Consider the following 17,625-nt stretch of genomic DNA (forward strand, 5'->3'; position numbering starts at 1 on the left):
GGTGTTGCGTCCAGGTCTCCTCTGTCCCGGGTGTTGCGTCCAGGTCTCCTCTGTCCCGGGTGTTGCGTCCAGGTCTCCTCTGTGCCGGGTGTTGTATCCAGGTCTCCTCTGTACGGGGGACGCGTCTTCTCTCTTCCTTTTGCCAGCTCCCCTTCTCCCCAGTGCCATGTCAGCATAGGTTCAGTTACCTAGGTTCTCTCCCCACAGCCTCTCCTTGATAACAGTCACCCTTAACTTTTGAAATCTTACTTGTAGGTAGACAACCATAACTTTTTCCTAAGCCTAACCACTCAGTCAGGTGCCACCACTTAATATCAGCTGCTGCCGGGATATCTCATTAGCGTCTCAGTTCTTCTGTCTCTCCCCAAGCAGCTTAGGCTCAGAGGCTTTAGTCACTCTTCAGCTGGCAGACCGCTTAGATTCTGTCCCCACGGTGTCCCTCTCCTCCTACCAGATTAGTCTGCTTAACGCCCTGTGTGACCACATTCCCTGCTAGAAGCATTCAGTGTTTCCTTATTATTGGCTGGATCAGATCAGCTGCTCCCCCAGCATTCAGAGTTCTTTTCGTTGAGACCCTAAACTGCCATCTTGCCTTTTGTCCCCACATCTCCCCTAAATGCATGCAGATGAGACTCCTGCTGTTCCCTACGTTGCCCCCGCATTCCTCTTACCTGGCATGTATTTTTCTACCTGGAAGGCCTCTTGTCATTTATGCCTTTTCATTTTTCCAAGTACAGCTCAACAGCCCCCTGGAAAGTTTTTCTGGCTGCCTCAGCCCCGTGTGCTCGCTCCCTCTTCTCACTCCCGTAGTAACTTGGTGTTGTTGTCGTGGCACACTATGCTCTGCCTTAGAGCTGCCCCTTCGTCTTCTGCCCCTGGTACACTGTAAACATCCCAAATGCAGAACCTGTTTTTCACAGTAATATGCTCAACATGAGCACTCAGTCTGTTAAATTCAGTTTACTTAATGCAATTTCAAAATGACCTACTGTCAAGAGGCAAGGCATCTTATTCTTTGCTGTTTCTTAAAACTAGATAATACCTGGCTGTGTTTGTCTCTTTGGAAAGATTCCTGGTAAGCAACCAGATACAGCCTCTACCCTAGAACTAAGTAGACTCTGAGCCATAGACAGTGACTTGAGGCACGTGAGAGAGTTTTATGTTGGCCAGTTTCCTGCCATTCATGTTTGACAGAATTTCATTTCAATGTAAAGCAAGCAAAGTAGAGTTTCTTAAGCTGAGATATTCTAACTTTCTTCTGGTTGGGACTAGTAACCTTATTTTCTCTTCTAAGACCATGAAGACGTTGTGAGATTGTTGGTGACTTACCTTTTAGCAGCTTCGTGAGTCATTTTTCATGTGTTTGATAAACAGCCCGGTGAAGATGTTATAGCTGCTCCGGGGAGCTGTGCCGTCTCTCTCTAAACTGGTTCTCTCGTATCTGCAGTTCCAGTGAAGTCCTACAGCATCACCTCTTAACCATCAAACATAATGGGCAGGAGCAAGCTCCAGCCAACGTGGCATGCGCTGAAATGTCATAGAAAATAAAAGTTTGTAATATAAATGATATCATAGTGCTTGGAAAAAAAGGGGTTTTGCCAGTAGGATCAGCAGGACACAGGAAATGTGCACCCCGTAATACTTGAAAACAAGCTCAGCTACGCTAACACTTGCTCAAGTGGTAGAAGGTTACGCCACCTGTGCTCTGATGAAACGTTATCCTGAGAACTTCTGCCATTCACAGTTTTTCAGAATAAAGCATTATTAAGTTGTGGAAATTTACATGATTAAACTTCTCATCACGTGAGTTTTTCCCTATAAAAATGTGAAGTGTAGGAGTTAAATCACATGTAAAAAATCCAGTTCATAACTCTGCAATAATTAGCACGGTTCTGGTGTATCAGTAATCCACAGAGCGACCCTCCATAAGACTTTTACAGCCCTCTGCTCCATCTATGCACTCTTCTGAACTACCATGACCACATTGTTCCTACCACGGGATATGCCATGGAATCTTCGTAAATAACTTCCACTTATTTATAACTTCATAAATAAGCTCCATTTTAAAAGGGCATCACTAAAGCTTGAAAAGGAGGTGGATTACATTGTGAAGACTTTATGTCTAAAGCATTCATGGCATCAGAATAGCCCATCCATCCACAAGAAGTGGTCAAGAGATTCCGTAAGGTATCTCTGAGAAACTATGAGCTTTCACGGGGAGACTGCTGTTCCACCTGAAACCAGCCACTGCATCAATTAATTTTAAGAGCATTTTGAATATTTAATTAAACAGAGAGTTCCCCACGTAGTCATACATTCCCAGAGAGCTACACTAATTGCACTGGTTTTGCAATCTAATGGGGAGGTGCTGCCAGAGACAGTAAGGCACCGCAGCCAGTTAGCAGCGTAAGTTCCTTTCTGAGGGCTGACCGCAGACGGGGTGATGCAGGCGTCAAAGCTGGGCTCAGTCCTCATCAAAGGCCTTGCCAATTTTAAGCACCAACAAGGGTGTTTCTGCTGCCCCTGGAATTTCTTAAAACTTCAGGAAGACCTGTTTTCAAATGCCTCTATTTCAGTGATATGTACTTTTCATGGGATTAACAGAGGTTCAATTTGAGGAAAGACAACAGGAAGTCTCAAATCATTTTGCTGCATCGGATTTTCCTGTTTGAAGAGAGAGACGTGAAGGGTAACCTTTCAGTAACTTCCTTTGCTATTATTGACTCCATAAGATGAAACGTGAATAACAGATAAATCACCTAATTTGGGAAGAAAAAAAGGAAAGTAACAACTTTACCCTTTCTAGGAGCATCTCAATTCATGCCCTGTTTTCCTATCCAGGACAGCCATTGCTGAGACATTTTGTGTCATCTGTGGCTTTCCAAGTCATTAAACTGGCTCGTATGAGACACTGCAGGAAACTACGTCTGTGATGAGCATTAACCCCAACCAAAACCAGACCCATTGCCCTCAAGTTGATTCCGATTCATAGTGACCCTATAGGACAGGGTAGAACTGCCCCATAGGGTTTCCAAGGAGTGGATGGTGGATGTGAACTGCCGACCTTTTGGTTAGCAGCGGAATGCTTAACCACTGCGCCACCGGGGCTCCTGATGAGCATTAACTACCATTTGATATCTTTGACTCTAACCAAATGGTATTAGAGTTCTTTTAAGTCCTAGAGTGGAAGGCAGGCCAGTCACACATGGCAGCCGGGGAGTTCCACATTGACACAGCCCATTTGCCAAGGGGACTGAGTGTCTGTGTGTTTATTCATATTACCCATGTATGTACTGCTATCATCTAGTGACTTCAGGCTTGTTCACAAACGTGGAGAAGCAGGATCTGAAGTCGATGCCAGATACTACTAAAGATTATATTTTGCTTTATCATCTGGATTCTTTCTTTGTCAAAGGATGTCCATGACCAAGTCTTAAGGCCAAATGTGCCCCTTGTCTTAAAGCGGGCATAGAGGAAGCAACAGGTTGAGACCCTGAGAAGTTTAAGCCATTCACAAGCCATTAGCATAAGTCATGAGCCGTAAAACATGATTTTTATAGAAATCATTACATCATCTGGCCTACAATTGCTAGTCTATAACAGTATCTGATGACATACGAGCATTAGCTAGAAATTACGTCGGTTAGTCTGGGATTGATTCTGAAATCAAGCTGGTTTCAGCCACAACGTCTGCTTTTCTGTGAGGAGTAACTAATGGTCCTTGGCCAGAATCTATAAGGTTTTGTACGAGGCTTCTAGGGATAGGACTTCTTTACTTCTTTCTTCAGGTGGACGCCTACTTGGTATGGCGCGTTTGTGCTTCCAGTCCACCCCCAAACCTTTGCTGCAACCGTTGGCTCAGATCCACGTTCTTGCAGAACAGGCGTTATCAGCTGCCTTCCTTCCTAGACCTTGTTGTCGTTAGGTGCCGTCGCGCCGGTTCCGACTCGTAGTGACCTTGTGTACCGCAGAAAGAAACACTGCCCGGTCCTGAGCCGTCCTTCCTGGCCGTCGCTTGACAGTAACCGTGGCTTCTGCGAGTGTTAAATCTTAACTGTATTTTAAACATTTTTGCTGTGTGTGTATCAAAGGAATTAGTAATTGCCAGGATCTAGGAAATAAGCTAAGGTGGGTTCCCAATACTGTAACTGAGTTCATGAGCCCTTGTCCAGGTTCCAGAGTGTGGATCAACTGGTCATCAGCTGCAGACGTGTGCCCTCCCCACGCCTCCTCCTAACCCCCACCCCGGCCAGGATATTGGCTGTGACGGAACAAGTGCCTATACCTCCTGGTGCATCTGAATTCGTTTTCCATGACGTATTTCCTGAGGACTCTCGGGTCTAGGGTTACTAGGGATCGTTACTGGACCCGGGAGTTCAGCATTTGAGCTTTCTGTTTGGAAGACAAATTAAATGTATAATACAAGTCAGAGAGGCAGTGTTTCTTCTTTAGCTATTGTGATTGCTGTAAGCGAGTACAATGGTATTTCTATGAGCCAACAATTCAAAGCAGAGTCAGCCTTGCAAAAGTGGTGTATTGCCTTACGGCTAAAAGATTTTTCACTAAAAGAGGCATCTGTGTGTTCCAGGGAGCATTTGGGTAAGTGCTAGTGTGTTTGCTCTCCTTATGCTTCCATTTTGTCATTAAAAAAAAAAAAACCGTTGCCGTTGAGTGGATTCTGACTCATAGCGACCCTACTAGAGTGTTTTCCCTTCAGTTTATCTGGAAGAGAAAATCTTTTTATCTTGAGAGATGAAAAGCATGCATTTGCAGCACAAATACATTTGAAGTAGTTGGGGCATTACTTGAAGGGTGGGGAAAGAATTACAGGAAGGATTTTTCCCGTAACTCATTAGCATAAAGGATGACCTGGATATTTTGTTCTGCAGGAGGATGTGCTGCTCTCTCAGTGAGTTTTATGCCCTCCTCCCAGCCCTTCCGCAGATTGTTCACACACCTTTTGCATCAGCCATGCCCTTCGTTTCATTGTCTCGCCCCCCTTTCCTATCACAAGATTGTTTTATTGCTCCTTCATGTCCTTACAAAGAGAAGGCGGGAGAGGGAGAGGCAGGAGGAAGAACACTCAGGAGCCAATTTTTTTTTTCTGGTTCATAACTTTCCTATGACATTTCTAGGGCTGTAGGAATAAAATGGGGGCTTTGGGATAGTTTGTAGATTTAATTTTTTCCTGACCTCGTCTGTTAACTGATCCAGTGAAACCTCCTACATGGTAGTCTCGGATCTGGTATTTCTGCTTTTGTTTTTTAATAATAGCATAATTTAAAAAAATAGTTTTAGAGTCTTCCCCATATTGTGATTAAATTAATTAAATATCTTTTTTTCTCATGGTTTAGGAGAAATTTACCTGTTTTGCAAAGGAGCAGATTCTTCAATATTTCCCAGAGTGATAGAAGGCAAAGTTGACCAAATACGATCCAGAGTGGAACGCAATGCAGTGGTAAGTGATGGATTGAGGGGCTGATCTTTACAGAAGCTGAACTTGTCCTCCTGCGTTGTGAAGGAACTTTCCTATTACAAAAGTGCTAGCTAAGAATATTACACTATATTCCCTTAGAGATAAATGTGGAAATCAGAATGTCCTATCCAAAAAAAAGGAAGATTTACCTATTGGTTTTTACACCAGTGGTGCTCCTGACATCTGAGTGATGTCCTTTAGCAAATTAGCACACACTGTCCATATTTTTTATTTGAAGTGAGTGGCTAGGTTGGTTGGTTGATGGTTTGGGGGGGTCAGAGTCATAAGCACATTTGTGGTTGTTGTGTTGGAGCAATTAGATCTTTATCCTGATTGATTCATAGTGATTAACTTAAAAAACAAATTAGTATTTATGCTTTCCATTGATAATTCCATCTATTTGATTTTCTTCCCACATCTTATTTTTAACCGTGTTGTCGAGTCTATTATATAATCTTAATAACATGGTTCAGTCTATAAGCAAATCTGAGCTTTCTACCCCTGTTGCTCTAGCTGTCTCTCTTTGCTGGCTCCTGTGGGTGGGACACACCAATGTTTCTAACACAGAGACTACACCCCCTTTCTCCCAAATGAGACCCCTGAAAGCCCAGGTGATGTGTGCTTCTTAACAGGAGAATCCCTTCTCTTGCCCTCATGGCTCCTTTATCCCCAAGGTGGTTGAGTTCTACACATCCATATCCTTTTCACTCTCTTCGTACGATCATAATCAAGGATGTCTTCCTCAGAGGTCTTCTCCCTCACTCCCAGACCAGGGTAGCTCCTCACCTCACACCCATTTTCTTCATATTTTCAAGAAAAGGACAAGGTAGCTGACATACTGTCCTCCCAGAGGTTCAAAATAATGCTAATTGAGATGGTTATGTACCACAAAATTGAAGAGTTTAAAGAATTACTATAAAAACCAAAGAAGGTTTAGTCAAGATAATCTTGGAATAAAAGTCATGAATATTCAAAGTTGTATTTACTTATAGCTTTAACATTTATATAGATTGATTGTCCTCATTTAATTCTCAATATTTGATTAGATATTATAAAATTAACAATTTCTATTGACTGACAGGACCCCTTAGTCTATTGACTAAGACGATGCTTAAAGCATCTAATGCAGTTTTAAACCTTGTTAAATGTTGCTACAGTGTACGTGTCGTTTTGCTTTAAGTTCCTGAATTTCAGTAACGCCTTCTGATCAAATAAGGTAGCTGCTATTGAACCAGTAGCTCGATAAAAAGAAGCCATAGTTTTAGGATTTTTGAACTTTTTTATATGGAATCATAAAATATAGTAACAATACATCACTAATTCCTGCTCTCCACAGAGGTAAAAAACCTATTAGCATGGAAGACTAAGGACTTCTTCTAAGTACCACAGTATATATGTACAAAAATGTGTCAGTCCATTTATGCACAATGAATTTTAATAGTCAGACATCACTGACAAGAGTATGTGAGATTATATTCCCCGAGGAGGTAGCTCTGTCTTTGATTGACTTTCAAAACCAGTTCCTAAAGGGACAGTCTGAGTCTTGTTTGCTGCCAATGACTGGGTGACTCCGGGCACACCTACAACATACAAGTCAAAGATGATATATCTTGGCCGGAGGAGTTTCATCACCCAAAGCAGGGTAGTGAGAGGGAACACTGACCAGGACATGATGCTGTCTCTCACTGTTCATTCTTCCTTTTGCCGTTCCTATGTTTTGAGAGAAGAGTCGTATCTGAAATAAAGGGAATTAATGGGACCAAAACTGTAATTCCTTATATTCTGTCTAAACAGCTTCTGGCTGTGTCAAAGAAAACTCTAGACTTTCACACTCAGTATTCTTCACACAGTTTTATGTTAGCCTCCTAAATACAGAAGCTTCTGCAAAAACAGGTACAGCAGATAGACTTTTCTAATCCACAACAAGCCTCTTAATTATATACTCTCTTTTTCCATATTAACTAATTTTAAACTTTCCTTTCCAATAACCTTACTTTCTAGTATTAAAAGTTGCTTCAGGCATCTGTTTACAAGCATTTTATAGAAAGAAAGGCTCTTTTTTCTTTGAAATTGTGCCACAAGTCTTCTCTCAGTTCCTAGAAATTGATAGCACTGCCCTTTAAGGAGGAGAAGAGCCTGTGTTTGTAGCTGTTACTCCAGTAATGAAGAACAGACAGATACAGTGATGGTCTAGAAATAACATACGTTTCCACTCCCATTTATTAAAACCCAACACTAACATAGACATTCTCTTAATAAAGAATTATTTGTCTCCTTCCAAAAGAATATATTGTTAAGTAGCTTTTTACTGCATATAAAGGGCTTCATTTAACTTATCAGTGCAAGAATCTTGAAAGTCGACTGTTAACTCTAACATTCCATATGCCTATACTGAGGATTCTGTATCCTTTATTCTGTCAGAAACAGCTTCCAAGAGACTTCATGGGTCCAGAAGTCCGTGTACTTTTTGTTTTAAAAACCTTTACTGTAGTGGTGGTGTGCCATCAGGGCAATTCGAGCTCATAGTGTCTCTGTAGGACCAAGTAGACCTTCCCCATAGGATTTCCTAGGATGTAATCTTTGTGGGAACAAATCGCCAGGTCCTTTCTCCTGTGGTCCGGCTGTGGGTTCAAACGGCCAACCTTTGGTTAGCAGCCAAGTGCTTAACCATTGTACCACCAGCGCTTCTTGACATATGTATACACACATGAAAACATTACCACAATCAGGATAGTGAACATATCCATCACCCCCAGAAGTTTTCTCTTGCACGTTTATAATCTCCTCCTCCCTATATTGCTCCCCCCACCCCATACACATGCATAGGGAAACACTGGTCTGCTTTCTGTCACTATAGATTAGTATGTACCTTCTAGAGTTTTATATAAGGAGCCCTGGTGGCACAATCGTTAAGCATTTGGCTGCTAACTGAAAGGTTGGTGGTTTGAACCCACCCAGCAGCTCAGTGGGACAAAGACCTGGCAATCTGCTTCTGTAGAGATCCCAGCCAAGAAAACACTGGGGCAGTTCTACTCTGGCACGTGGGTCACTGTGAGTCAGAGTCGACTCAACAGCATCAGCTGAGTTTTCTGTCAGTGGAATCACTAATACATACTGTTTTGTCTGGCTTCTTTCACAGAGCTAGTTGAGATGCATTCATGTTTTTGTGTGTACCAGCTGTTGGTTCTTTTTTATTGCTGAATAATATTTCATTGTGTGAGTCGGAACCGACTCCATGGCACCTAACAACCACAACAACCACATTTCATTCATTCATTAACTGATGATGAACATTTGGGTTGTTTCCTGCTTTGGGTTATTGTTTTAAAAAAAAAAAAAAAAAGACTGTTGTAAACATTCATGTCAAGTCTTTGTTTCCCTGTACGTACTGTTGTCTTTTTTCTGGCTGCTTTTAAGATTTTATTGTTATCACTGGGGTTGAGCAATTTGATTATGATGGAACTTGCTGTATTTTTTATTTATGTTTCTTGTGCTCAGGGTTAGTTGAGTTTTTTAGATCTTTGAGTTTATACTTTATATCAAGTTTGGAAAATTTTCACCCATTATTTCTTCTTTTAATATTTTATTTTATTTTTGGTGAATGTATACACAGCAAAACAGATTCCCATTTTAGCAATTTCTGCACATAATGTCCAGTGACATAATTATATTCTTCACATTGAGTCAACGTTCTCATTATTTCTGTTCTAGTTGTTCCATTTCCATTAACCTAGTCTCACTGACCCAACCTTCTCATCTATGCTTTAGAGTAACTGTTGTCCATTTGGTCTCGTATAGATAATTTTTTAAGCACAGTACTCGAGGTCAGCTGTTATTTCTTCAAATATTTTTTCTGTTCTCCTTCCTTTTCAGGAACTCCAGTTACCTGTACATTAGGCTGCTCAAAATTTTCTCACAGGTTACTGAAGCCCCCCCTTTTTTTTCCTGTGTGTTTCATTTTACATAGTTTCTATTGCTATGCTTTCAAGTTCACTAAACTTTTCTTATGCAGTGTTTAATCAGCCATTAATACTATCCAGTGTATTTTTCACCTGAGACATTAGAGTTTTCATCTGTAGAAGTTCTTTTGGGGTCTTTTTTATATCTTTTGTGTCTCTACTTAACTTTCTGAATGTATATAATACAATTATAATAACTGTTTAATGTCCTCTGCCCATTCTAACGTCTGTGTCAGTTCTGCGTGAGCGTCAATTGATTGACTATTCTCATTGCATGTAATGATTCTCTGCCTCTTCGCATGCCTGGTAATCTTCCATTGGATGCCAGACCATGAATTTTACCTTGTTGGATGCTGGGTGAGCCCTGGTGGTGCAGTGGTTAAAATGCTCAGCTGCTTACTAAAAGATTAGCGGTTCGAACCCACCTGCCACTCTGCGGCAGAAAGATGTGGCAGTCTGCTTTTGTATTCCTATAAATCTTGTACTTTGTTCTAGGATGCAGTTAAGTCCCTTGATGAGAGTTGTCCCTTTCTGGTGATGCATTTATGATTTATTAGGTGTAGAGAGAGCAGTGCTCAGACTATGGCTAGTTATTCCCCAGTGAGGCAAGAACTCCCTAGTGCTCTGCCTGATGAATGCCCTGTGGATTGTAAGGACTTGCCCCACTAATCCTTCCTGATGTTGTTTTTCCCAGGCCTCTGGCAGTTTTTCTCACATGCATGTGCTGATCAGTAATGGGAGGGACTGACTGACTGCAGATCTCTGGGGCTTTCTGCACGTGTCTTCTGCCGGGTACTCTGTCTTATGAACTGTAGGTGCCTTGTCCCCAGACTCTCAGGCCTGTCTTCTTAACTCAGGGAATTCACTAGACTCCACCCAAGTTCCCCCATCCCTATTCCCCTGCCTGGAAATGCTCAAGGCAGTAAATGGGGGCGCTGGTAGGCCTCACCTTGCTTGTTTTCCAACTCTCAGGAATCACTGTCCTTTGTTGCCTGATGTCCAGTGTCTTGATAAACACTATATGGTTGTTTGGTTTTAGGTAGTAGAATGTATCTGGTTCCTATTACTCCATCTTGGCCAGAAGATGAAGCTTGTGTATTTGTTTATTAACTTATTATTTTGAAATAATTATAGATTCACAGAAAGCTAAGGTAGTACAGAGAAGTCCCATGAACCCTTCACCCAGTTTCCCCGTTTCTTACATCTTACACAGCTATAGTACAGTATCAACGCCAGAAGTTAACACTGGAATAAATTGTGTGTATAGCTCTATACCATCTCTTCAGATAACCACCACCACAATCAAGGTACAGAACTATTCTATCATCCCAAAGATCTCCTCCGCACTACCTTTATAGTCACCCCACCTCCTTTGCCCTCTACCACCCTGGTAACCACTGATCTATTCCCCGTCTCTACGATTCTGTCATTTCAAGAATATCATCTGAATGGAATCATATGGTTCGTGACCTTTTTAGATGGGCTTTTTTCATTCTGCACGCGTAATGCCAGCGAGATCAGTCCAAGTTGTTACGTGTATCACTCGTCCATTCCTTTTTATTGCTGAGTGGTGTCCCATGACATAAATGCTCCCATTGAATGGTATTGTGGTTATTTGCAGTTTGGGGCTGTTACAGATAAAGCATCTGTGAATATTTGTGTACGCCTTTTGTGTGGATATAAGTTTTCATTTCTTTGGGATAAATGCCCAGGAGTTCAACGGCTGAGTCATAATAAGTTTATGTTTAGTTTTGTGAGAAACTACCAAACTATTATCGAGAGTGTCTGTACCATTTTACGTTCACATCAGTAATGTATGAGAGATCTGACGTCTCCACATGCAGCCAGTGTTGGGTATTGTTGTTGCTTTTTAAGTTGTCTGTTTGAACAGGTGTATAATGATACCTCATTGTTGTCTTAGCTTGTACTTCTCTAATGGCTAGACATGTAGACCGTCTTTTCAGTGAAATGTCGCTTCATGTCTTCTGCCAAATTTCTAATTGGACTGTTTTTTTTTACTGTAGAGTTTTGAGAGTTCTTTATATATTCTAGATATTAGTTCTTTGTCAGATAAGTACTAACGGTTTGCACATATTTTCTCCCAGTTGTAGCTTGTGTTTCCATCCTCTTACACAGGGTATTTCTCAAAGCAAAAGTGTTTAATTTTGATGAAGTTCATTTTATCAATTTGTTTTGTATGCATCTTGCTTGTGGTGTCCGTCTAACAACCCCTCACCAAGTCCTATGTACCAAGTATGTTCTCCTGTATTTTATCTAAAGGTAAGGTTTTACATTTATATTTAAATTTATGATCCATTTTGAGTTAATTTTTGTATTAAAAAAGTTACAAGGTTTAGGGCAAGGTTAATTTTTTTGTGGACGAATATCCAATTTCTCCAACACCATTTGTTGAAAAGCCTATTTTTCCTCTGCTGATTTGTGTCAATCCAAGGTCCAAGATCTCCAGAAAAGACACAACTTACATGCAGGCATCGTGGAACAATAATTTACTCACATAGAGAAGAGACAGAGCAAGGTCAGCTCCAACAGTGGGCACCAGTCCCCTATGGCCAGTGGGTCACTCCCAACACAGTTGACACCCCTCTTGTGCTGCAGTTGAGAGATCCTGTTCCCTCCCTGCTGAGAACAGATACAGTAGTGGGGTTAGCCAGGTGCCATATGATATGCATGCATAAGCTGAACAAAGAGGTACTTATTACACCTGTAACAGGCAAGGAGTTTCCCTGATGAAGAAGAAGAAACCAGGACAGAAGGAATATTGGTCTGTGGTTTTCTTTTTCAGATTATCCTTGAATTGTGCATCAGGGCAATACTAACTTCATAAGGTTAATAGAGAAGTGTTCTCTCATCTTCTGTTTTCTGTAAGGGGTTGTATAGAATTGGTGTTAATTTTTTTTTAAATATTTTATAAAATTCTCTAGTGAAACCATCTGGGTATGGAGTTTTTTTTGGTGAAGTTTTTAAATTACAAATCCAGTATCCCTAATAGTGATAAAAAACCAAACTCGTTGCTGTCAAGTCAATTCCGACTCATAGCATCCTTATAGGACACAGTAGAACTGCCCCATAGGGTTTCCAAGAAGCAGCTGGTGGAGTCAAACTGGCAACCTTTTGTTAGCAGCCTGAGCTCTTAATCATTGCACCACCAGGGCTTCCTAATAGTGGTAGTGCTATTCAAATTACCTATTTCATATTCGATAAGTTTTGATAGTTTGTGCTTTTTAAGAAATCGGTCTGTTTCATCTAAGTTGTTAAATTTGTGAGTAGTTGTATTCCTTTATTACCTTTTTAATGTCTGCAAGAGCTGTAGTAATATTCTCTGTTTCATTCTTAATATTGGCAATATGTGTCTTCTCTCTTTTTCTCTTTTTTCATCTTGCTAAAGATTTGTCAATTTTTTATTTTTTTTTAAAGAACTGGCTTTTTTGTTTCATTGATTTTTCTTTATTCTTTTTCAGTTTTCAATTTCATTGGTTTCTGCTCCTATTATTTTCTTCTTTCTGCTTGCGTTGTGTTTATTTTGGTCATCTTTAGTTTCTTAATGTGGGAGCTTACATTACTGATTTGAAGCTTTTTCTCCTTTCTAACATGAGCATGTAGTGCTATAAATTTCCCTCTCAGCATTGCTTTATCAGTGAAACATAAATTTTGATATATTTTTATTTTAAATTAGTTCAATGTATTTGTTTTTCCTTTGAGACCATCCCTTTTATCCATGCATAATTTAGAAGTGTGCTGTTTAGTTTCCAAGTGTTTGGAGATTTTCCTCTTATCTTTCTGTTCTTGATTTCTAGCTTCATCCCATTGTGGTCAAGGAAGACACTCTGTATGATTTAAGTTCTTTTAAATCTGTTTAGGTTAGTTTAATGATAATGACCTGGGATATCATCTCTCTTGGTGATTGTTCCATAGCACTTGAAAAGGATATGTATTCTGCTCTTGTTAGATGGAATGTTTTATAAACATCAATTCAGTTCTATTGGTTGTTAGTGCTCTTGAGTTCCTCTGTAGCCTTGCTGGTTCTATGTCTGTTGTTCTACCAGTTATGGAGAGAGGAATGTTGAAGTCTCCAAAGGTAATTGTGGATTTGTCTATTTCTCCTTTCATCTGTATCAGTTTTTGCTCTATGTATTTTGCAGCTCTGTTATTGGTGCATACACATTTAGGATTGCTATGTCTCCTTGATGGATTGAACTTTTTGTCATTATATAAGGTCCTTCTTGCTGGTAGTTTTATTACCTTTAAAGTCTGCTTTTTGTAATCTTAATATAGCCATTCCTGTTTTCTTTTTATTAATGTCTGCATGGTATATCTTTTTTATCTTTTGCTTTCTAATCGCCTATATCATTATATTTTAAGGAAGTTTCTTGTAGGCAGCATATAGCTAGATAGTACTTTTTTATCTGTTCTGCCAATGTCTTTTAATTGGTGTATTTAGACCATTTATATTTAATGTAATTGTTGATACATTAGGGCTTAATTCTGGTATTTTTTTCCTTTGTTCTCTTTTTTCTTTTTCCTGCCTTTCTGTGGGCCACTTGAACATTCTTTACAATTCCATTTTTATTTTTATATTGTGTTTTTGTGTGTATCCCTTTGTATAGCTTGTTTGTTCTTAATGTTATATAAACATAAGTTTCAAAGTCTAGTGGTATTGACATTTACCAGTTCCAGTGAAGTGTAGAAACCTTACCTCTCTTTATGTCCTTTTACCCCTTCCTTTTTTATAACATTATTGTCTTAAAGGTTTACTCTGCATGCGTTTAGAACCACATCAGATAGTGTTACAATTTTTGCTTCAACCATCAAAAATCATTTAGAAAATTTGAGGAGGAAAATCTATTGTATTTACACATAATTTTACTCTTTCTGTTGTGTTTTCTTTCTTCCTGAAGTTCTAAGATTTCTTCTTTTATCATTTCCGTTCTGTTTAGAGACCTTCCTTTAGCCATTCCTTTAGGGTAGGTCTGCTGGCAACAGATTTTTTTAGTTTTCCTTTATCTGAAAATGTCCTGATTTCCCTTTCATTTCTGAAGGATATTTACACTGGATGTAGAATTCTGGACTAACAGCTATTTTCTTCAGCATTTGAAAAATATATCCTTCTAGTCTCCATGGTTTCCGATGAGAAATCAGCTGTCTTTCTAATTGTTTTTCTAATATAGATAAAATGCCATTTCTCTTACTCCTTTCAACAGTTTTTATCTTTAGTTTTCAGAAGTTTGACTATAAAATGTCTTAGTGTGGATTCCTTTGGATTTATCTTGTTTGGGGTTCTCTCTCGGCTGCTTGAGTCTATGTCTTTTCCCAGATTTGGGGCATTTTCAGACATTATTTCTTTTAATACTTTTTTAATACCACTTTTTTCTCTTTTTATTCCATTTTCTGATGACATGAATATTAGATCTTCTGTTATAGTCCAATCCCACAGGTCCCTGATCTCTGTTTTGTTTTTTTTTTCCCCAGTCCATCTTCTCTCCACTGTTCAAATTGGATAATTTCCATTGTCTGTTTTCACTTTACTGATTCTTTTGTCTGTTCCCTCCATTCTGTTAAAAATTGAGCCCATCCATTTGGATTTTTATTCCAGTTATTGTATATTTTAGTTCTAAAATTTCCTTTTGGTTCTTCTTTATATCTTTTATTTGCTGAGACTTTGTTTTTTTCATTTGTTTCAGTTGTGTTCTTACTTGATCATCAAAGCATTTTTGTGATGGCCACTTTAAAAATCCTTGTTACGAAATGCGAGTAATTCTAGTGTCTCTGTCATCTCAGTGTTGGCGTCTGTCGATTGTCTTTTCTTGTTCAAGTTGAAATTTTTCTGATTCTTGGTGTGAGAAGTGATTTTCAGTTGAAACTTTGTTATTTTGAATATTCTGTTATGAGACTCTGGACCTTGTTTAAATCTTCTTCTTTGTCTAACTTCCTCTGACATGGCTTTGTCAGCAGAAGGGGCATACTACCTTATTACTGCCCGTTGGAAATGAAAGTTCTGGTTGCCCACTCAGCTTCCATCAACATCTGTGGGGTTGGCAGTTTGGGGGAAGGGACTCTTGATAACTGCTGGGCAGGGGAAGGAGTTCCAGCTCCCCACTAGGCCTCTGCTAATAACTCCCTGGCTGAGAGGGGCAGGAGTGCCTTTTTTACTCTTCCCTAGTTGAACTGTGCTGCCACCGGGAGGAGGTGGTCCTGTCACTGCCAGCACTGATGAATGCCCTCACTAGGCCTCCTTCGACACTACCCCGAGTGAGGGGCACGCTTGTCATTACCCAGGGGGAGTGGAAGTATATAGGCTTGTTACCACCAGATGGGATTGTCCTGTCTGCCTATTCAGCCTTCTCTGACTCTGCTCTGTGTGTGTGTGTCTGTGTGTCTGTGTCTGTGTGTGTCTCTGTGTGTGTGTGTGTGTGTGTGTGTGTCTAGAGATGTTGGTCGGTTTCTTCACTACCACCTGGCAAGTCTAGGTTCCCCACGCCCTTTGCTGGTGAGGGTGGGGGTGGTGTCACAGTGTCTTGGTGTTTGGCTGAAGTACAGCAATTATTGCCTAAAAGTTTTTTTGTTGGAACTTTTCTTACCTGTGCCCTTGGTGTTTCTCAGCCACTGGCTTCTCCAGCATGTGGTCTGGGACACACAAGACAAGAAGAAAAACCCAGAGAATTCGCTGTCACGTGGTTCCTCACATTCCAAGATTTCTAGCCAGTCCTCTTTCTCTCCACCTTCGGAGCCTTCTTATGTTTGTTTTGGGTATAACATGCAGGTTTTTAATAGTAATTAGCCACAGGAGTAGGGAAAAGAGCTCTTCTCCATCTTTCCACAATGACATATCCCCCATCTACCTTAAAAACAAGCATCTATTTATTTCTAAAAGCTTTTGCTTACCATTCACACCAACCCTAAGTTCAGGGACAGCTCTGAATTATTATCTTTATAAAACCATTTTCTTGTGTAATTTTTATGGCTTGAAAATGAAGTCATATATCATGTGTTTTTTATAACCTCTTAGGAAAATCTAGAGAACTTGTTCTCAATATGTGTTTATGCCTCCAGTCCATAACTGGTCATCTGTGTATGCTTCTGATCTCATTTTATCCTCTTATCATTCAGGAAACATTATTGAGTTTTTAATTATGTACCAGGGATTATAGTGATGAAGTAAGACAGCATACCAGCTACCAGGGAACTTACAGCCTAACAAAATAGACAGACGAGCAAATAGAAAATCACAACGCAGCATACCAAGTTAGAAGAGGAAACGGGAGGAGTGATAGGCATCTTTTAACACTTTAATATTTAAGTATTGGGGGAAGTTTGCCTTCCTTTAAGATAAATCTGTTGATCTCTGACTTGCTCCCCTTTGACCAGGAAAGAATGTGCGGGATCAATAATAAAAGAAATTTCAGAATGTCCTGGAGAATAGAATTTCAACCACATAGAGACTGTTTCCCTCATTCCCAGACCTTCACAGACTGTGCTTCTCCCTTCTGGCCTTCAAGAGCTCCTGGGACAATGAGGGCCGTTAAACTAATGGTGATTGTGCCCTTCAGATAAATTTGGAGATCTGAGAAAACGAGACGTGTTCTCTGAGAGTTGTAGGACATTTAAACTCGTACAATGGAAAATCTTAAAAACCAGTATTCTCCCAGAATTACCGGTGATTACTCAGGATGATTATGATTCTCTTCATATTATCAGCACAGTTAGGGGTGAAGAACAAGGCAAAACAGAAAGGAAAATAATACCTTGCATCCTCAGTTGAAAAACATTGGTGTTGGCGTTAATATTGAGTAGCAGAAAGTCAGGGTAGAGGTGGTTTGTTTCATCTTGATGGTGTTGACAGGATGAAGAGATTTTAATGCCCCGTTGTTTGGTCTTGTCAGTCTCTGTGAGTCATTTATTTACACGTTGTTGGCTGTTGTGATGTGTTCTCTGTTATGTGGTGATATCCAGAATTATGTATCCTAGTAGAGAACTCTGTTATTCTTAGATTCTTATTTCCGTCTTCTGTGTACCCAGTAATTTTGATAAATAACCTAGCAGTTTTCCTTCACTGAGAACTAAATAAGATCGAAATATATTACCATTTTCCCACATAAAACATGTAACTTTAGAAAAATCACTTGATCATTGTTATGTTGTTACGTGCCGTCGAGTCGATTCCGACTCATAGCG

General features: G+C 40.0%; 1 protein-coding gene across 5 annotated transcripts in view; it reads left to right on the forward strand.

Moving 5' to 3' along the window:
- ATP11A (ATPase phospholipid transporting 11A) overlaps positions 1-17,625 on the forward strand; it is a 221,478-nt gene that overhangs the window by 170,116 nt on the left and 33,737 nt on the right. For all 5 annotated transcript variants that reach the window (XM_023737411.1, XM_023737412.1, XM_023737414.1 and 2 more), the window contains one exon: positions 5,355-5,458. In XM_023737411.1, the coding sequence (XP_023593179.1) occupies positions 5,355-5,458 (104 nt within the window). The remainder of the gene's footprint in view (positions 1-5,354; positions 5,459-17,625) is intronic.

The sequence above is a fragment of the Trichechus manatus genome, unplaced genomic scaffold (genome assembly GCF_000243295.1).
Source record: "Trichechus manatus latirostris isolate Lorelei unplaced genomic scaffold, TriManLat1.0 scaffold00102, whole genome shotgun sequence".
Taxonomy (NCBI): Eukaryota; Metazoa; Chordata; class Mammalia; order Sirenia; family Trichechidae; genus Trichechus; species Trichechus manatus.